Source organism: Arabidopsis thaliana, chromosome 2 (genome assembly GCF_000001735.4).
Source record: "Arabidopsis thaliana chromosome 2, partial sequence".
NCBI lineage: Eukaryota > Viridiplantae > Streptophyta > Magnoliopsida > Brassicales > Brassicaceae > Arabidopsis > Arabidopsis thaliana.
Genome location: NC_003071.7, coordinates 15,021,697 through 15,040,624, shown reverse-complemented (window position 1 = coordinate 15,040,624; position 18,928 = coordinate 15,021,697). Strand labels below are relative to the sequence as shown.

Sequence of the window (18,928 nt, the reverse complement as noted above, 5' to 3'; positions counted from 1 at the left end):
ATAAATTTCTTTTAGTGGTCTAGTGGTTACTGTTTCTCTCTTCAAGCATGAAGTCTCGTGTTCGAACTTTTTTTCTTTGACCTTGATAACACTTGCACACCTTTTTTTTTTTTTTTTTTTTTATCTTCAACACCTAATGGACAAAATTTTATTTTTGTGTATTGTTTTATGTCTCTCTACAAAATCACATGACTGATTGAGGAATTTGGATCCGAAACGATGACTAGAGTCTAGATATGACATGTATTAAGGGATAACCATTAGTTACTCGAGTTGTTTAGCTAAGTAAGAGTCCGTGTACGTTTTTCGGTTTCTTATTGGCTCTTCGAATCAAAAATAGATGATGATACAATGTAACATAGGCAAGGACAAAGTCATCGTTGTAAATAAAGTCAATGATGTAAGAAATACAAATATAACCGCCATTTATTAATCTCACTTACTCTGTCCCCACCATCACTCACTGATTTTATTATCATCAAAAACATTGAGATCTTCACCCTTATCATTTGATCCAACCATGGCTCGACTCCTTCTCCTCTTCTTCTTCTTCCTTATTCTACTCCATTACGCTTCTTGTTCCAGACACGAACAAGAAAAAGACCGAATCTTTCACCTTCCCGGTGAACCAAACGATGTCTCCTTCTCTCACTTCTCTGGTTACATTACCGTCAACGAGTCAGCAGGAAGAGCACTATTCTACTGGCTCACTGAGTCACCACCGAGTGAAAACCCTGAGTCTAAGCCTCTTGTCCTCTGGCTCAACGGTGGACCTGGTTGTTCCTCCGTAGCTTACGGTGCCGCTGAAGAAATCGGACCTTTTAGAATCAATCCTGATGGCAAAACTCTTTACCACAATCCTTACTCTTGGAACAAATGTACATCTCTCTCTGTTTCTCCATTTCTCTCCAAATTTTGATTTCACAATCCTTAAATTAACACTCTTTATATTGGGTCAGTGGCGAATTTGCTCTTCCTTGAATCTCCTGCTGGTGTTGGTTTCTCGTATTCGAATACTACCTCCGATTTGTATACTGCCGGAGATCAGAGAACTGGTAAAGTCTTGACCTTTGACTTCTCTTTCTCTAGATTTATCAATCATTTGATGATTTTGGTTTGATTTTTTCTAGCGGAAGATGCTTATGTGTTTCTTGTGAAATGGTTTGAGAGGTTTCCTCAATACAAACACAGAGAGTTCTACATTGCTGGAGAAAGCTATGCAGGTTATTGTTATTACTGATTCTATTCAATTGGAAACTTTGTCTTAGCTAAGCATTTTCACTTTTCTTCTTTAGGTCATTATGTTCCTCAGTTGTCACAGATTGTTTATGAGAAACGCAATCCAGCTATCAACTTTAAAGGCTTCATTGTAAGCAAGAAAAAAAGAAGCACAAATCTATTAACATGTTCTTTTTGTGTTGGTATAAACGTGAGTTTGTTTCTAGGTTGGGAATGCTGTGATTGATGACTACCATGATTACGTGGGTTTATTTGAATATTGGTGGGCTCATGGGTTGATATCTGATCTCACTTACCACAACTTACGGATCACGTGTGAATTTGGATCATCCGAGCACCCGTCCTCTAAATGCACCAAGGCCATGGAAGCTGCAGACTTGGAGCAAGGCAATATTGATCCTTATAGCATTTACACTGTCACTTGTAAAAAGGAGGCTGCAGCTCTTAGGTCTCGCTTCTCGAGAGTTCGTCATGTGAGTTTTCCATCACTGCCCATCATATTCCTTTAACTACTATTACCAGCTCGAGTAAGGTAGTTTTGGTCATTAGGAGGTTCCAACTTTACTAGAGACAGAACATGAAAGTCAAACCTTTATATGCAGAATTGGCTACGTATCTAGTGTATTAGACCCTCTCTTTGTGCTACCAGATTCAAAATGACCAATATATGAGCCTATTTCAACAAGTAGATGTACTTTGGTTAGTCCAAGAAAGTAGAGTGGGGATTACATGATATCTGGATTCTGGACTGCAAAAAAATCTTTCGGATTCTCTCTGCTACTTGATTCCAATTCATTGTCTGAGTTGATTACTTGATTTGCTTTATGGCTGCTTCTATAGATTCAAGTTATTCTACCAAGACATAGTCCATAGGTAACAAGATTTGACAAATCTCTAAACTTGCTACGTTTTTTGTTTATCTAAGCCATGGATGTGGAGAGCCTATGACCCTTGCACAGAGAAATACTCCGGCATGTATTTCAATTCTCCGGAGGTTCAAAAGGCTATGCATGCTAATATAACAGGACTAGCTTATCCATGGAAAGGGTGCAGGTAAAAAACACATTATAGTGGGTCAACAAATTTAAGAAAATGTTCTCTTGTGGTTCATTTTCAGTGACATAGTTTTCTTGTTTAGTGACATCGTTGGAGAGAAATGGGCAGATTCTCCTCTGTCTATGCTTCCAATCTACAAAGAACTCATCGCCGCAGGTCTCAGGATATGGGTTTTCAGGTATATCTACTTCTCCTTTTGATCATCATCTTGTACATCCCGGTTTGGTATCATGATTGATATCTTGTTCTGTAAATTTGGATGCAGCGGAGACACTGATTCAGTGGTTCCCATTACTGGAACACGATACTCCATTAGAGCCCTCAAGTTACAACCACTCTCCAAATGGTACCCTTGGAACGATGATGGACAGGTAGAAAAAAACAACTCAATACTCAGTTTCCTCAGTCTCATTTCTTTCTTCTGTGGAAACTAATGCATGAGTACTGAAAGAACAGGTTGGTGGATGGAGCCAAGTTTACAAAGGGCTGACTCTGGTGACAATACATGGAGCAGGACATGAGGTACCTCTTTTCCGCCCTCGTCGAGCTTTTCTTCTTTTTCAGTCGTTTCTCGACAACAAGCCATTGCCAATGTAAATTGTAAGACACTGTGATAAGACCAGAGTTTTTTATAATAAGAAGTAAGAATCTCTTTTTCACATTCTCAGCTATCAGTTTATTCGCACTAATGACACAAAACCTTGAGCTTCTGTGTCTAATCCTAACAAATGTTAATCATTTTCACTTTCAAGTCTTCTTCACATTATTTATTCCAAAAGCTTTGTGTAAATATCAATTTAGCTGATCTGATATTCAAAGAAAATAACAATGTTGCTTAGCTGCTACTTTAAAATTATAGCTTTCCGTTGCATTTCTTGGTACACAAGAAAACGAGTAAGACATGGTTTTTAATTAAATAAATTAATATTGAAATGGATGTCTAAGTTTATGGGAATGCATTTAATTAGAGGCACATGATCCTCCTCTTTGGGATTGCTCACCTTGTAAACATCTCTTTATGCTTTTTTGAAAATAATTATTTTTCATTGATGTGAAAGAAAAGAATTTTAAAAGCCAATATCTCACTCGTTACAAAAAGGTAGGACAAAAAGAACCCAAATTGTAGGTTATGGTCCAACAAGATCGGTATTAGGTGAAACTAAAGTGAAAATATATGAACGGACAAGCCATGAAATGTCAAACTAAATCGGCTTACCAATTAAAACCAACCCAATCAACTAATTATTTGTGATGAGTATTTTATTTGGTTATCGTTTATAAAGGACTTGCAAATCCCCACTTTCTATGAAAAGTTCCTCCCTGCAGAGACGATGTTTGTCTACACGTCTCCATGTGAAATACATGACTAACTAAATTACGGTGCAAGCAAGCAATATCTAGCTTTTAATTAGTCAAAGCTAAGAAATATCCCTATCATAAAAGTATCAAATTATGAAACCTGTAAAATGAACAGAGAAGTATACTATTTTGACAATGACTACATAACGATACAAATGAATAAAATAAACACGAGATAACTTTCAAGATGAGATATGTATACAAGATGCCAATGAATCAGAAACAGAATAATGTGTAAGAAACTAGAGAGTAGTCAAAATACTCGATCCACAAGTAAGCTAATTTGACTATATGCATTATTAATCAACAGTTTAATTATATACATATTATATACACCACATATATGATACCTAAAAATGGCATAAGTTGACAACGACCCTCGTTTGCCAAATTATAGTATAAAATCATCAGGGTGTTAAATGAGAGATTCCCAATAAACTCAAGAAGGAACAAAGCACTCTCTTTCTTTGAAGATGATGATCACAAAAAAACTATATCAATGTATGTGTTTATTATGCATGGTGATTGCATTATTAGACGTAGTGAGTAGTGATGATGCTAAAGAGCAAAAGATGAAGGACAAGATTATCTCTTTGCCAGGCCAACCTCCTAACCTCAACTTCTCTCAATTTTCTGGCTACGTCACTGTTGATCCCGCGGCCGGACGGGCTCTCTTTTATTGGCTAACCGAAGCTCCTAGGCCTAGCGGAACGAAGCCCTTAGTCCTATGGCTCAATGGTGGTCCAGGATGCTCCTCTATTGCTTATGGTGCTTCTGAAGAAGTTGGTCCATTTCGGGTTAATCCAGACGGAAAGACTTTGCGTCTAAATCTATATGCTTGGAACAAAGGTATTCTTTAAATTTGATTTAATTTGGAATTCTTAATAACGAAACACATCAGAATTCTTATTATTAGTCATTTTGATAATGTATGCAGTGGCAAATGTGTTATTTTTGGATTCACCGGCGGGAGTTGGTTTCTCTTACACAAACACTTCGTCAGACGAACTAACCGTGGGAGACAAGAGAACAGGTTTTAATCAGTTTCACTAATTATAATTAAGAAAGTAGTTATTAATTACATCATTAATGAATATAAGATATTATGTGGGGACAAAGGGGAGGATGCTTATAGATTCTTGGTGAGATGGTTGGAGAGGTTCCCTGAGTATAAGGAACGGGCTTTTTACATCGCCGGCGAGAGCTACGCTGGTACTTTCTTTCTTCCTTCATTTTACTGTTACATTTTATATATTCTTTCTCTTCTAATTTACTAAATCTACTATTTTTTATGTAAACTTTGTCATGTAAGATTCTACAAATATTAAGCAGTTGAACCAAAAGGTTGTGGACGTTGACTTGATTTAAATATCTGATATAACTGTTTATGCCTACGACACGATATGCACTTCCGGTCCATACATGCACATATGCATCATGCATGTGCATAATTAAACCCTATAATTTCGTAACTTATTTTTTTCATTCAATGGCTATTTCAATTACGAATCAACGGAAATAAAAGAAAATCAACAACAACCCAATTGACTTTTCTTTTATGACCAAATTAAGTCTTCTTGACTAGTGGACACCATATAGATTTCATACGAAGGTTGTAACGTTATGACGTCGCCGGTGGAACTACCATATATTATACCCAAATGGCCAAATGAGATATGCTTGATGGTTATTGGTGACAATATTAATGTTTGATCTTATTGCATTGGTTTTGTGATTAATTAGGACATTATATTCCGGAGCTAGCCCAACTGATCGTCAACCGTAACAAAGGTGCCAAAAATCCAACTATCAATCTAAAAGGGATTCTGGTAAGAATTTATTTTGTATAACTCACTCATTTATGATTCAATTATTGAAGACTAAACTTAATGAATAAATATGAAAGATGGGGAATCCTCTTGTCGATGACTACAATGACAACAAAGGAATGCGTGACTACTGGTGGAATCACGGGCTTATATCGGACGAAAGCTACAATGACCTGACCAAATGGTGTCTCAACGACTCCATCCTATTTCCAAAACTAAACTGCAACGCTGCTCTGAACCAAGCCTTGTCTGAGTTTGGTGACATTGACCCTTACAACATCAATAGCCCTGCATGCACCACGCATGCATCATCAAATGAGTGGATGCAAGCATGGCGGTATAGAGGGAACGATGAGTGTGTTGTGGGATACACACGCAAGTATATGAACGATCCCAATGTGCACAAATCCTTCCATGCCCGTCTCAACGGCAGTACTCCTTGGACACCTTGCAGTCGTGTGATAAGAAAGAATTGGAAAGACTCACCTAAGTCCATGCTTCCTATCATCAAGAATCTTCTTCAAGCTCATCTCCGCATTTGGATCTTCAGGTATAATCACTAAATATATATGTGTGTTTTTGTATGTTAAACTTCATAAGCTTCCTACTCAAAATCAATTGGCAGACTCGTATATTTTACATCTTACTTTAGATGTGAGGTTTGTAATAGAAATATTTGTGTTGAATTATTTGTATAGTGGGGACTCGGACGCGGTGTTGCCTCTAAGCGGGACGAGGCATTCGATTAATGCAATGAAATTGAAGAGTAGCAAAAGGTGGTATCCATGGTACCATTCACACGGCCTAGTAGGAGGTTGGAGTCAGGTTTATGAGGATGGCTTGCTAACGTACACGACGGTTAGAGCAGCAGGGCATGAGGTGCCATTGTCTCAGCCTCGTCTCGCTCTTTTCCTCTTCACCCACTTCCTAGCCAACCACTCTCTTCCCTCCTCTCCCTCTTAATTTTTTTTCCACTTATTTGCATGAGGTACATTTTGTAAACATCATTATTTGCGTTTTTTATTGATAGGTGGTATTTGTTTCTGTTTTGTGTGTAGTTGTTACGTATTAGAAGACAAATATACATCTTTTTCTTTTAATATTAATTAAAAATAAAGTAGTACATGGAGATCAAACTTGATTGGCTGAAAATGTTTTCCAAACCTCTTCGCTCATAAACAAATCTCTAGAGTCCCCATTCCCTACAAATATACAACAAACAACAACAACAAAAAGAAGTTATATAACATAACGTTGAACCATGTGAATTAGAAACTAGGAGAAAGATTTAAAACAACATACTTAGCTTTATCACCAAACCAGTGGTAGACGGATTTGACGGTAGAGGAGACGGAGTCCACGACAGGACGGGCATGTTCATCGAAGAATTTGGTAAAGTCGGTTGCGGCTGAGTCTATCCTCTGTCCGATGGTTGGTGTTTCCTCGGCAGAAACCAACACGGACATAAGCAACATCAAAGCCATCACCAAAGCCACCTTCTTCTCCATGATCCTGTCCGTTAACGTAGATTCTTCCTTCTTCTATTTTCTTTCTTTGTGAAAGAGGTGTCTTAAATAAATGACTTGAGGGAACAAAATGTAAAACAATGACATCCTCGTGAGTATGTCTATATATAACTTGCTCTTTCTGGCCACAGTCTATATATAAACTGTTAGTTTTGGCGAGAGGTGTTTATTTTTATGAGAATGAGATCAATGAAATTATGTTTTACGTTAAAACTCAAAAGGATTGGTGGTAATTAATCCATCATTATATCCATGGATGAGTTTTGAAGTTCCGTTTTTTGGTTATTAAAAGCAATTCAAACCAAAGATAGACTAAACATGTCATTGTTTGTGGTTTTAAAAAACTACATGTAATAATTATTCACATCAAACAACCATAATTGTCATGATTATGTTTATAGATCAGCTGAGATCATGACAGTAAGTAATAGCGGTATACACACTGAGAGATAAGAGGACACACACCACAACATTTAATAGAGGTTCCACAAACAAGGTTGGTCCAAGACCACTACAGGCCTTCACCACCGTGAGCTTGGCCTAGATTTGCTTCCGCCGTACAAACGAAAGACACCGAAAGCCGAAATGCAAGAGATCAAAACCATTCCAATGCAAGCAAACAAAGCGCTCGCAATTCCTTCACCCACTTGGTTACAAAACTTCCCATACATATTACAAATTTTCATCCATTGAAGCTCTGGCTCACCCAACTTTGCAAAGGCCGCAGACTGCGCCGCGGCTGCAACCCCCGCCACACACAAGTATGCTACTGCCTGCTCATAACATACATAACAAGGTCATGAACAATGTCACTACTCACTTATACAACAACCTATGTGAACTAGAAGAATACAGAGACCGAGTCAATTTCTTTGCTTTCAGTTAGCAGGACCATAAGAGATTATCAACATTCTTGATCAATTATTGATTTAGTGACATTAATGAAAGATTCCAACCTAAACCCAATAAATTCCTATACCCTACCAAACAAATGAATCTCACACGGTAGACTTTTCAAATTCACTGACCCACAAAATTCACAGCAAACTTTTTCAGTACTTAATAGTTAAGTCCCAAGCAAAAACAGAGAAAGATCAATTGGGTAAAAAACAGAGTCACCTGATCGCCGAAGAAAATGGCCCAAGCCAGAGGCTTACTAAACAAAACTCTTCCTTTCATCAAACCCACCACGCAACGAACCGCCTGAACCAAAGAATAACCCGCGGCTATGCCATTGACGACCACCAAAAGCCTGAACTCAGAGAACGATTGTTACTAAAGTTGCGAACTTTACACAAAAGCCATAAAATTGAGGAATCTTTGTCATGAAGCTTACACAAGCGCCTTCATGTCGGTGAATTTGGCTTTCTTCTGAATCATGAAAATCTCTCTCACTTGAACATCTGTAGCAATGAGAATCGCAGCGACGAGAGCAAGGACACAAACCAAACACCTCAGAATCAACTCCGTGACTCTCACTTTCCGATCAATCAGCTTCATTTTGGTAGTACTTCCGGAGACGTTTCCGGGACTAACTCCGACTCCCAAATAACTCATCTCTGTCCGTAAACTTGATTTCTTATTAAAAGATGAAAACTTTGTGAGATTTTCAGAGAGACTGTTGATAGAAACAAAAACACTGATTTGTTGTTTGTTAGTTGGATCCTTTGTTGCTTTTAGAGTGTGTTGCTACAGCTCTCCGTGTTAAAGCAACAAGTGGCTTAAATAGAAAAGAGACTATTAATGTAATTAATTGCAAAATTTGCAGAGACTATTGATTTTAAAGGTGTAGAGTTTGAAATCATGTACCCGTGACTATCCCTATCCCTAAGACTAGTTTGTTAATCATTTGCATAGTTTAGTTTTGTTGGTGTTGAATAAACTACACAAATCTTAAGTACATATACAAATGTATAATTTGACTATGGATTGGGGAGATACATAGATCAAACAGAGGTGACATGTGTCGTGGACGAGAGATGTTCGTAGAAGTAATCACACGGAACCATGATCATTGCCCATATCTACGCGGTATTTTAATGATATAAAAGTAAGATTTGTGGGATATGAATATGGTCGGTTTGAGAACATTTAAGGACTTACAATTATTAGTGGAAAAGATGGAGACAGACAAGTGAAAGTGAAATACTATGAAAGTGAAGTTATGAAGTTTCCTCCACACACTTTTTAGTGAAACACAGTTTGCATTTTTGTTGAGATTTTAGAATCAAATTTTGGAATTAGCAACTCTGCTATTAACTTATGCAATGGATGTGCGTCTAGGAAAAATAGATTTCGGATTTTAACCCACAAAAAGACAAAATGATGATCACTAAGTTACCATTATTTAGTACTGCTTTAAACAATTTTCATGTTTGATAATGAGGAAATTTAGTAATTTAGAACATTGTACAAAAGTTATAAAGAAACTCTTAGAAAGATTTAGAAAAATGGGCTTTGCAATGACTATTGAGACGGTACGTGTATCCAATAGTGGGGTTGGTGGTCTATGGAAGTGGTGTGGTGCATCATTGCATGGGGTTGGTTAAATTTAAAAGTCATTCATTTGTGTAATCATGGTTCTCTGTTTCCACCGTAACCCAAACTAAATTGTTGACAACTAAGAGTTTTTAAACAAGTAAATCATTATTAACTTGAGATCATCAAAGGTAAAACAATTTCTATGCGTCCAAACATTTACATTAGTATGGTTCTAACCATTGTTCTCAGAGGATCTTACATAAAACTTGATATTGTGTAACCGGTTCGCGAGGCTTCTAGTGCTAAATTACATTTGTATGTTTTTTTTGTTGACGTAAATTGAAAACTCCTTCATTGAAAAATCGTTGGCCGAATGTTAAGCTAGGAAAAATAATAATAATGAACTAGGAGCCACTAACAATGTGTTGAAATTTAAGTCGAAGTCGACACTGAACACACACACATTTTATAAGCATGGGTGAACTGCATGAGACCCACACTTTACATTACACAAGTCCGAGACCGAGATGGGATTAGTAACCTCATGTGCAGTGTCACCTTCCTAACTTGTAAAAGTGTACAACCTTAGGAGGGTTGTTTATTCAGTCTGATGGCCCAACAACATATTACAATTTACAACAATTTGAATGGGTCTTATAAAGCTACAAATAAAAATAAACCTAATGGGCTTAATTGGGCTCTCTCGTAGAATTAACAAAAGGCCCGTGATGTTAAAGGCGGTGTGATTCTTTAGGGCTTCCTCAAAACCCTAATCTCTTAGGTATAAATTGACACAACGCACCACCTTCCTTCTCATCTTCACTTCTTCAACCTTTTCCACTCTTACGATTCCTTAAGAATCTCCTTCTAGCTTATCTTGTATTAATTTTGAGTTTTGTAGGGTTTAGGTTGTTTGATTAAGTTAGCAAGTTAGGGATTAGTTACGTGACGAGATTTCTCTCCAAGGAATCTATTACTAAAAAGATGGAGCAATCTGAAATTGTGATTGCATAATCCACTAGTAAACGTCACAAAGCAATTGGGCATGCCCATGGACGTTGATGGAGCTCTAGGGCTTCTCCGTTTTGGGTATCTTGCTATTGGCTCTCATATTCCATTGCCTTGCGGAGCGGCGTCGCTGCTTTTACCGTTTGGGACCGGCCATGAGATCTATATTCCCCTGTATTTTGGTTTTCAGTTTTATCTAGTTAGGATTGTATTTAGCCAATGAGGACATCAGATTATAAAAGAACACCATCTTTCGGGACTGATTAACATTGATGATACTTCTGCAATTCTGAGGCTATTTTTTTGATGAGTTTTGTTTTTGATTAGTATAGAAAAGGCAGTGATGAACGAGAATGTCATGCACCACTCTGATATTAGTGCTGATAACCATCTCTAACCCATATTTTCTCTGAGCCTTTATTATTTCTGAAATTTTTTTTGTAAGTTTATAAGATTGAAAAGGGTTTTAATAGCCAGATGATGGTCATTATAATGACTTGACCTTGATGCGGACTGTATTTCTTTGATGATAACTTTTGGTTGCTGATGGTTATATTATTACCCTTTTACAGTTTTACATTTTGACTGATTTGGTTTTGTGTTTACATATTTTTAACGAGGGACACAAATTGTGTATTGGTTATGTGGTTGGCTTTGTTTTACAGATTCAGTTAATTGATGTGATCTTCGACGGGTTTGTCCTAACTGTAGCTGTGGGTGATGATAGTTCTGAAAATCTAGTCTGGATGTTATTGATGAAGGTGTTTGGCTCATTCCATTATGTCTAGCCGCTTGAGACGTTTCCGCAGTTTATGACCTTTAGTTTATGTTCGTTTTGTTATGTTCCCGAAGCCGGTAATAAAAGTGTATTTCTGAAACTACTACGCCTTGTATTCAATAGATAATATTCATATTCTACATTTGATTTCTACGTTTCTTGTAACCCAGCCATACATTAATTTATCTTGTAACTTATACCGAAACGAAGTAAACTATTATTAGTTTCTTGTAACTTGATATCCATCAATCTCTGATGTCTACGAAGAATAAAAAGATGAGAAAGTCTGTGATTTCCTTACGCGTACATCTTATTTTAAGCAATCATCAGCTTCACCTTCAAGTTGTCAGAACAAGGGAAAGACAGGCTGCTTGTCAAGATGTCTTAATTGGTGTTCCCATTTTCGACGAAGAATTCTTGTGTGATAATCTTTTCTAATCACAACATCTTTACCTATACTTAATTCAAACACTCTTGAATCTAATTGGTAGTAGTATCAGAACCGATTAAAACCAAATTGCTTTATGGCCAATCGATTACCCTGCAAATAGTAAAATCCAACATCAAACAACTTATAAAAATGCGGTGATCGTTGTCTTCTATAAGTCCCGATCATACCTAAATTCGTGTATAAAGAAAACACTGGAACACACTCATAAGTCATGACTGATAGCGTCTCACTCGTATCCACCAGCGCCACTAGTGGAACTCATGCACATTTTGCTAGATTAAAAAAAAACGCCAAAGTAGTAGCATGCTCTCTATCTATAACGTTAAAACCAAATAATTCAAACGTAGCTTAGAACTTCATCTCTGTTGGTTGTATCCGGAATAAAAAAATTCTTATTTACACAAATTGAGATGATCTGAAAATATATGTATCCCTTCTGGCCAAAATATGAAAATTACATGACTGATGAAAAACTGCTGACTCTTTATGTCACAAGTTGCAAAATTAAATATTTAATTATTTTACCTTTTAAAAATAATTTAGTTACCTTTAATGGGCTTGCAGAGCAAATAGTTTGGGCCATGAAGAGCAAATCTATTGGGCCATTAAGGCGTATAATTAATTCCCAAAGGCGGTGTGTGTCTCTTCTAGGGCTTCCAATTTCTCTTGTATATATACATATCCGCGCGCATTCTCTCTTCTCATCTCATCTCATCTTCGTCCTCCTCATTTCCTTGGATTCCTTATTCTTTGTTTTTTTTTCTTTTGTGTATTTGTCTCGATTTTGATTTTAGTTACGTGACGAGATTTCTCTCCCAGGAATCTATTACCAAAAAGATGGAGCAATCTGATAATTGTGATTGCATAATCCACTGGTAAACGTCACAAACCAATAGGGTAAGCATAAGGACGTTGATGGAGCCTTAGGGCTTCTCCGTCTTAGCTATTGCCACTGGCTCTCATATTCCATTGCCTTGCGGAGCGGCGTTGCTGCTTTTACCGTTTGGGACCTGCCATGAGATCTATATTCCTTTCTTATTCTCAAAAGTTCTCTGTTCTTTTGGTTTTCAATTTTTCTAATTAGGGTTTAGTAGCCGATGTGGATATCAGATTATAAAAGAACACCATCTTTCGGGACTGATTGACTTCTTTTGAAGTTTTGCTGATACTTCTGCAATTCTGAGGCTTTCTTTATTTGTTTGGTTACTTGTGGTTTGATTAGAAGTAGAGGCTGTGATGATTGAGAATGTCATGCACCACTCTGATTTTTTGTGCTGATAATCATCTCTAACCCATATTTTATCTGAGCCTTTTCTGAATTGTTATATGACTTTTGGTTCTGAATGGTTATTACTACCCTTTTAGATGTGTTGTCTGAATTAGATTGATTCATTGTGGTGCACTTATGAATTATATTTGTGTGAATGGTTTTCTACTAATTGTTCACATTGGTTGGCTTTGTTCGTAATGGTTATGCTGATGGGAGCTTATGCGGAGGGTTTGGAGGTTGTCTCATACGTTGATTGCTTGGTTGCGGAAAGTTCTGAAGATTCTGTCCGAATGTTGACTTTTTGGTTTCGGAAGGTTCTGAAGATTCAGTCCGAATGTCATATGGTTAAGAGCGTAGTGAAGATATTGTTACATTTTACGACCTTGAATTCTTGTTATAGCTAATATGAGTATTTGTACGATTTCTAATTGTTATAGCTTAATATAATGAGACATTGTTTTTCCCAAATTTCAAAAGTTTTATCTTGGATTGCTAATTTGTTATACCTGAAATCTTAAAACATCAGTGCTGGATATTTTCAAGGCGATGTAGATGTTCCTTGCGTGCTTGAAAACAAAAAAAATCCAAACGATTCTTTTCAGTTTTCATCAATCAATTGAGCACCTGCTTCCTTCAGATTTATATCACTATGAAATTAGACTTTGACCGCAAAAAAAAAAAGAGACTTGATGGACTTAGGGTAGCAGAGAACTGTACAAGGTGTTTAAGATTCTGAACTGTCCGAATTGGTCTTCTGTCTTCAGTTTTGTTTCGAATCCCTCCCATAGATGTATTATATAAGAAATGTAGGTTATGTTCATGATTTCTTTTTTTTGGGAGCAACCAGGTTATGTTCCAAAAATAGTATGGTTACAGTTGTACAAAACAGCAACTAAGGAGATAAAGTTTTGAACAGTTGAATGCAGAGGAAACACTCATAACAGATTTTTTCAAGTCAATAACAGACACTTTTTTGCAAACTGTCACTCTAGCTAATCATTAAAAACTGGATATTGAGCCTGATTTGTTGTCTTCGAACTCTCCTATTCTTGGCGTTTCTTTTTTTTCTCAATCCATTATGCTCCTATAAATATACTCTTTCAAGTTTCAATGCTTGTAACTTTCTTCAGGACATCTTTTCTGGACTTACAAACATTTCTCGATCATTTATCGATCAGCGTAAGGTTTCGAGAAAACCACTTCAGTTAGAGAGATGGTGGAAGAAGCATCGAAATCAGAGCAGATAAATATCACAGAGGTGTGGACGACGACATGGGAGACACCTTACATTATGCGGCTGGCTCTCTCTGCCGGTATTGGAGGACTCCTCTTCGGATACAACACGGGAGTCATCGCAGGGGCTCTTCTCTATATAAAAGAGGAGTTTGGTGAGGTAGACAACAAGACATGGCTTCAGGAGATCATTGTGAGCATGACCGTGGCTGGAGCCATTGTTGGAGCAGCTATAGGAGGATGGTACAACGATAAGTTTGGTAGGAGGATGTCTGTTCTTATAGCGGATGTGCTCTTCCTGCTGGGTGCCCTGGTGATGGTGATTGCTCATGCGCCGTGGGTCATCATCCTCGGCAGACTCTTGGTGGGTTTTGGGGTTGGTATGGCTTCTATGACCTCACCGCTTTACATCTCTGAGATGTCTCCTGCGAGAATCAGAGGCGCCTTGGTCAGCACCAACGGACTTCTCATCACCGGAGGACAGTTTCTATCTTATCTCATCAACCTTGCCTTCGTCCATGTAACCAACCAAACTAACTCACAAATATGTTTATTTTCTTTTCTTTTTTAAGATTTGAAAAGTCTCTAACTTACTGATCACTTACACAGACACCGGGTACATGGAGGTGGATGTTGGGAGTCTCGGCGATTCCAGCGATCATTCAGTTCTGCCTCATGCTAACGCTGCCAGAGTCTCCACGGTGGCTCTATAGAAATGATAGGAAAGCCGAGTCAAGAGACATCCTCGAGAGAATATACCCGGCAGAGATGGTTGAAGCGGAGATAGCTGCACTCAAGGAGTCTGTCCGGGCAGAGACGGCTGACGAGGATATTATCGGCCATACCTTCTCTGATAAGCTCAGAGGCGCTCTCTCGAATCCAGTTGTCCGCCACGGTCTGGCCGCAGGTATCACCGTCCAGGTCGCCCAGCAGTTTGTGGGAATCAACACAGTCATGTACTACAGTCCTACTATTCTGCAGTTTGCAGGTTACGCATCCAACAAGACAGCCATGGCTCTTGCTCTCATAACCTCCGGTCTCAATGCAGTGGGGTCTGTAGTAAGCATGATGTTTGTAGACCGTTATGGTCGGCGCAAGCTTATGATCATTTCCATGTTCGGGATCATAACTTGCCTTGTCATTTTGGCTGCCGTTTTCAATGAAGCCTCAAACCACGCTCCAAAGATCGATAAGAGAGACTCCAGAAACTTCGCAAAAAATGCTACTTGTCCCGCATTTGCCCCATTCACAGCCTCCCGTTCTCCTCCCTCCAACTGGAATTGTATGAAGTGTCTTCAATACGATTGCGGATTCTGCTCCAACGGAGCACAGGAGGTAATAAAGTCTCTTTACTCAAAACACACACACCAAAACAGTACTGGCTAGATGAATTAAGACTCATGTTGGGGTTATATGTGTTTTGTCACAGTACGCACCTGGAGCATGCATTGTTCAGTCTGCTGATATGAAGGCATTGTGCCACTCGAAAGGCAGAACCTTCTTCAAAGACGGATGCCCCAGCAAGTTCGGGTACCTGGCCATTGTCTTCCTTGGCCTCTACATCATTGTGTACGCGCCCGGTATGGGCACAGTTCCATGGATTGTCAACTCAGAGATCTATCCTCTTCGCTACAGAGGGCTCGCGGGAGGAATCGCTGCAGTCTCAAACTGGATGTCAAATCTCGTAGTGAGTGAGACGTTCCTGACATTGACAAACGCAGTCGGGTCATCGGGAACATTCCTTCTATTTGCAGGGTCATCCGCAGTCGGGCTGTTCTTCATCTGGCTGCTTGTGCCTGAGACCAAAGGGCTTCAGTTTGAGGAAGTGGAAAAGTTGCTAGAAGGAGGGTTTAGGCCTAGTTTATTGCGGCCAACGACCAAGGAAAATCAAGTGGAAACGCCTTAGCAGTACTTGTGGCTGCAAAGCCAAAAAACAACATAACACATACAAATTTTTCTTAGTTTGTCACTTCATATTCTTTTTACTCTGCTCATTACAGCAGAGACACAGAATGATATCTAATTAGAGACATACCCCCACATTATATAGTTGAAATATCCCAACTTATACATAGATCATTCTTGCAAAAGCTATACCATACTAACACTAACAAACTCCTTTTTGTATTATTATAATTTAAAAGTTTTTTTTGGTAAAAATTATAATCTAAAAGTTGATATGTTTTCTTAACAAGAATCAAAGATGCTTATACTAAAACTAGGCAAAATAGTGAGATAATGCTTTAGCAATGAAGAAAGAAAACGTAGCAAGTTGTCTGTTGTCGCTGTCTTTGTCTATAATGTTAACTTTATCTCGTTAAGTACCCGCTTGTTCAATTTATCACAAGGGTCAAGGGAGATAGAGCCTAGTGACACAAAGGAGACAAATTTACCTCTTTTGAGAGCAAAGAGGTTTCAAGTTAGCATATTTTGCAGCTTAAGAGTTGCACAGTAGAGCAGTGGAATCTTGATGACATCAACACAGATCAACGGATCTTCTTCCATGCTTGCCTATATGAATCAGAAAAAAAAGAGTTAAAGTTGATAAGATATTTAGGAGTGATAGAAAGTATAAAGTGTTAACCTTTAATTTGATTTCTCCATAAGAGTGGTAACACAAATACAAAATAAGGATTCTATGAGCAACATTGGATTGCTTGATGAAATTGACAGCGCCAAACACACACACAATCTCATCAAATGGAATGGCAAAAACAAAGCAATAAAAATTAGAACTGAGAGAGACCTGTCCAGATTTTTATGGCAGAATCAGTTTCGATAGCCATGAATTGATCAAGAGAATCTTCATCAAAGAAAAAAAGAGACAAAAATCAGAATCCGCCATTTTCGCCGTTTTGGTAAGAGAAAGAGAGAAGTATTTATGTTTTGGGGAATTTCTGAGTTCTGAGAAGAAGAAGCTACAAAATGCAATTCTATTATAATAAAAGGCCTCATTAGTTATTATTATTTATTTATAAGCCCAATCAAGAGTACTAAACGGCGTCGCAGAACTTCCCAAATAAAAACCCTGAGAATTCGTCTTTCTGTCTCTGTTGTTGACCTGAAAACTTGCGGAGGAGGAGTTCTGAAGTTGCAGAGAGACAGAGACAGAGACAGAGAGAGAAAGAGAGAGATCGAGGATGGGAATATTCAGAAGCTGCTTCTCTTTCATAACGGGATCAGTTTTTGGGGTGTACTTGGCACAGAACTACAACGTTCCCAATATCCGGAAGCTCACCAACACCGGCCTCGTCGTCGCTAAGCACGTGGAAGAGAACTATCGCAAGCCCAAGAAAGACGATCCCCAATGATTTTCCGTACACACCAATCGCTTTCTCTTTCGTGTTTCTTCTAACTTTCGGACTTGTTAGGGTTTTTCACGTCTTTTTAGTTTTGGGAATTGAAGAAAAATCATCATCATTCATTCGCATATTGAATTTGGGGTTTCTTACTTGTGAATTTAGATTGAGATCGGAAACTTCAATTAGAATCTCGTGTTAGGAGCTTGGTCTAACAATGTTGTGTCTATGCAAACTCCAATCAGTTTCATTGTTAATGTATTCAAGGTTTCAAATGTGAAGGTGATGGATGTTTGGAATGTGAAGGTGATATCTATAGAGAAGAGTGGAGGTGGTGTTGAAAGGCTTTCTCATCATATTAGGAGTTTTGGTTCTGCCAATTTGTTGCAGAGATTTGATTTCACTATCAAGTTTGATTAATTTACAAGGTTATCCATCAGTGGTGGCTGCTGGTTTTACTTGCATTCTTGTATGATTACTGATACTAGACTCACACTAAACACATCACTGTGTCTATACACTTCTTTTACTTCTTTTGTCAAGATGTAATAACAACCACAAGGCAGCCAACATCTTGTTACCTTTTTGGTAATTGAAGACACTACTCTTTCTTCTCCGTTTCCTTTTTAGCTGAGAGATTCATGGATTTTGATTTCATAGTACGGTTGTAGATAACGATTTCCAGTGGCCATGGTGAATCAGAAGAGGAATTTTGTTCAGAGATTCTGCCGATTTTGATTTCATAGTCTGGTTCTAGATAATGATTTCCTGTGGCCTCACTTGATCGGAATAGGAATTTTTGTAAACATTGCTAAATTCCCAAATTTCTCTTCTATAGACCTGTACTGCTTTTTTCATTACAAACACTCATTATACATGTGAAAGAGAAAAGTACTTATTCATCTAGAGGGTTTGGCATTCATAGATTAATGGTATACCAAAAAAGGCAAAGAGTAAGAGATCATATGCAACCCGTTTCGTCAAGTTCAATGGTGGCTTTAACATGTTTTTGACCTTCTCTCTTTTCTTAACCAATTAATATTATTATCCTTCAACTCGATTACATTCTAAATTATCTAAAATATTCTGCATCATTTGACTCAGTCCATCTCCTCATTGGCGTGTTTTTTTTTTTTTCTCCTTGAATCTTAATTTTCTTCCGTATATTATTTAAAAGTTTATAACAAAGTCGTTTTACCTCGATGTGAATGTTTGTAGTTGTTTTTTTTTATCAACTTTCTTCTGTAAATTATTTGAAAGATAGTAGTCTTCTCTATCTTAAATTTCTTCCTTAAATGATTTAAAATAAAAACGAAATAGTCATTTTATCTCGATGTGAATGGTTATTATGAAAACAAATTGTTATTAATCCTACTTGCTAGTAAACTTTAATTTTTAG

General features: G+C 37.8%; 8 protein-coding genes, 1 long non-coding RNA gene, 8 other non-coding genes and 1 pseudogene across 26 annotated transcripts; 15 read left to right on the top strand and 3 right to left on the bottom strand.

Annotated features, from left to right (window-relative positions):
• Nucleotides 1–326: 326 nt before the first annotated feature.
• On the top strand, nucleotides 327–3,046 carry scpl26 (serine carboxypeptidase-like 26). The gene is made up of 9 exons (NM_129136.5): nucleotides 327–878; nucleotides 960–1,055; nucleotides 1,131–1,223; nucleotides 1,296–1,369; nucleotides 1,446–1,712; nucleotides 2,165–2,292; nucleotides 2,378–2,473; nucleotides 2,561–2,666; nucleotides 2,752–3,046. Exons 1-9 carry the CDS (start codon nucleotides 521–523, stop codon nucleotides 2,890–2,892), a joined length of 1,359 nt encoding a protein of 452 aa, NP_181121.1. The 5' UTR covers nucleotides 327–520; the 3' UTR covers nucleotides 2,893–3,046.
• A 1,022-nt stretch (nucleotides 3,047–4,068) lies between these two features.
• scpl28 (serine carboxypeptidase-like 28) lies at nucleotides 4,069–6,588 on the top strand. The gene is made up of 6 exons (NM_129135.3): nucleotides 4,069–4,503; nucleotides 4,592–4,687; nucleotides 4,774–4,866; nucleotides 5,398–5,483; nucleotides 5,561–6,033; nucleotides 6,182–6,588. The coding sequence occupies exons 1-6, from the start codon at nucleotides 4,128–4,130 to the stop codon at nucleotides 6,444–6,446; spliced, it is 1,389 nt and encodes a 462-aa protein (NP_181120.2). The 5' UTR covers nucleotides 4,069–4,127; the 3' UTR covers nucleotides 6,447–6,588.
• On the bottom strand, nucleotides 6,534–7,088 carry AT2G35765 (uncharacterized protein). Its single transcript, NM_001084541.3, has 2 exons — nucleotides 6,786–7,088; nucleotides 6,534–6,685 (listed from the first exon to the last, which is right to left on the bottom strand). The coding sequence occupies exons 1-2, from the start codon at nucleotides 6,989–6,991 to the stop codon at nucleotides 6,670–6,672; spliced, it is 222 nt and encodes a 73-aa protein (NP_001078010.1). The 5' UTR covers nucleotides 6,992–7,088; the 3' UTR covers nucleotides 6,534–6,669.
• Nucleotides 7,089–7,282: 194 nt separating this feature from the next.
• On the bottom strand, nucleotides 7,283–8,946 carry AT2G35760 (Uncharacterized protein family (UPF0497)). Its single transcript, NM_129134.4, has 3 exons — nucleotides 8,346–8,946; nucleotides 8,129–8,261; nucleotides 7,283–7,782 (listed from the first exon to the last, which is right to left on the bottom strand). Exons 1-3 carry the CDS (start codon nucleotides 8,564–8,566, stop codon nucleotides 7,531–7,533), a joined length of 606 nt encoding a protein of 201 aa, NP_565822.1. The 5' UTR covers nucleotides 8,567–8,946; the 3' UTR covers nucleotides 7,283–7,530.
• A 1,330-nt stretch (nucleotides 8,947–10,276) lies between these two features.
• AT2G35750 (uncharacterized protein) lies at nucleotides 10,277–10,796 on the top strand. The gene has a single exon (NM_129133.1): nucleotides 10,335–10,796. It carries the CDS (start codon nucleotides 10,536–10,538, stop codon nucleotides 10,719–10,721), a length of 186 nt encoding a protein of 61 aa, NP_181118.1. The 5' UTR covers nucleotides 10,335–10,535; the 3' UTR covers nucleotides 10,722–10,796.
• AT2G08770 lies at nucleotides 10,443–10,668 on the top strand. Its single transcript, NR_140406.1, has one exon. It is a non-coding gene; the product is annotated as an other RNA (small nucleolar RNA).
• On the top strand, nucleotides 10,714–10,793 carry AT2G35747. Its single transcript, NR_140729.1, has one exon. It is a non-coding gene; the product is annotated as a snoRNA (small nucleolar RNA).
• Nucleotides 10,797–10,834: 38 nt separating the features above from the next.
• AT2G35744 lies at nucleotides 10,835–10,913 on the top strand. Its single transcript, NR_140728.1, has one exon. It is a non-coding gene; the product is annotated as a snoRNA (small nucleolar RNA).
• Nucleotides 10,914–10,970: 57 nt separating this feature from the next.
• Nucleotides 10,971–11,050, top strand: AT2G08765. Its single transcript, NR_140405.1, has one exon. It is a non-coding gene; the product is annotated as an other RNA (small nucleolar RNA).
• A 1,482-nt stretch (nucleotides 11,051–12,532) lies between these two features.
• AT2G08760 lies at nucleotides 12,533–12,757 on the top strand. Its single transcript, NR_140404.1, has one exon. It is a non-coding gene; the product is annotated as an other RNA (small nucleolar RNA).
• Nucleotides 12,636–12,815, top strand: AT2G35743 (annotated as a pseudogene). The gene has a single exon.
• A 6-nt stretch (nucleotides 12,816–12,821) lies between these two features.
• Nucleotides 12,822–12,914, top strand: AT2G08755. Its single transcript, NR_140403.1, has one exon. It is a non-coding gene; the product is annotated as an other RNA (small nucleolar RNA).
• Nucleotides 12,915–12,956: 42 nt separating this feature from the next.
• AT2G35742 lies at nucleotides 12,957–13,036 on the top strand. The gene has a single exon (NR_140727.1). It is a non-coding gene; the product is annotated as a snoRNA (small nucleolar RNA).
• A 14-nt stretch (nucleotides 13,037–13,050) lies between these two features.
• On the top strand, nucleotides 13,051–13,495 carry AT2G00880. Its single transcript, NR_143697.1, has one exon. It is a non-coding gene; the product is annotated as an uncharacterized misc_RNA (transcript).
• Nucleotides 13,496–13,812: 317 nt separating this feature from the next.
• Nucleotides 13,813–17,138, bottom strand: AT2G35738. 8 transcript variants are annotated; one of them, NR_140723.1, is made up of 4 exons: nucleotides 16,977–17,138; nucleotides 16,624–16,741; nucleotides 14,836–16,148; nucleotides 13,816–14,655 (listed from the first exon to the last, which is right to left on the bottom strand). It is a non-coding gene; the product is annotated as an other RNA (long non-coding RNA). The 8 variants fall into 8 exon arrangements; NR_140722.1 differs by having other exon boundaries at nucleotides 14,836–16,026; NR_140719.1 differs by having other exon boundaries at nucleotides 13,816–15,504; nucleotides 15,667–16,026.
• On the top strand, nucleotides 13,999–16,136 carry INT3 (nositol transporter 3; the record flags this gene model as incomplete). The annotated part of the gene is made up of 3 exons (NM_129132.2): nucleotides 13,999–14,750; nucleotides 14,840–15,565; nucleotides 15,660–16,136. The coding sequence occupies exons 1-3, from the start codon at nucleotides 14,211–14,213 to the stop codon at nucleotides 16,134–16,136; spliced, it is 1,743 nt and encodes a 580-aa protein (NP_181117.1). The 5' UTR covers nucleotides 13,999–14,210.
• Nucleotides 17,139–17,260: 122 nt separating the features above from the next.
• Nucleotides 17,261–18,043, top strand: AT2G35736 (uncharacterized protein; the record flags this gene model as incomplete). Of its 2 annotated transcripts, NM_001202756.1 has the most annotated exons (2): nucleotides 17,261–17,547; nucleotides 17,812–18,043. In NM_001202756.1, one exon carries the CDS (start codon nucleotides 17,371–17,373, stop codon nucleotides 17,539–17,541), a length of 171 nt encoding a protein of 56 aa, NP_001189685.1. The 2 variants fall into 2 exon arrangements, with proteins under 2 accessions (NP_001189685.1, NP_565821.1); NM_129131.1 differs by lacking the exon at nucleotides 17,812–18,043 and having other exon boundaries at nucleotides 17,371–17,541.
• On the top strand, nucleotides 17,758–17,949 carry AT2G35733 (uncharacterized protein; the record flags this gene model as incomplete). The annotated part of the gene is made up of 1 exon (NM_129130.1): nucleotides 17,758–17,949. One exon carries the CDS (start codon nucleotides 17,758–17,760, stop codon nucleotides 17,947–17,949), a length of 192 nt encoding a protein of 63 aa, NP_565820.1.
• Nucleotides 18,044–18,928: the final 885 nt, after the last annotated feature.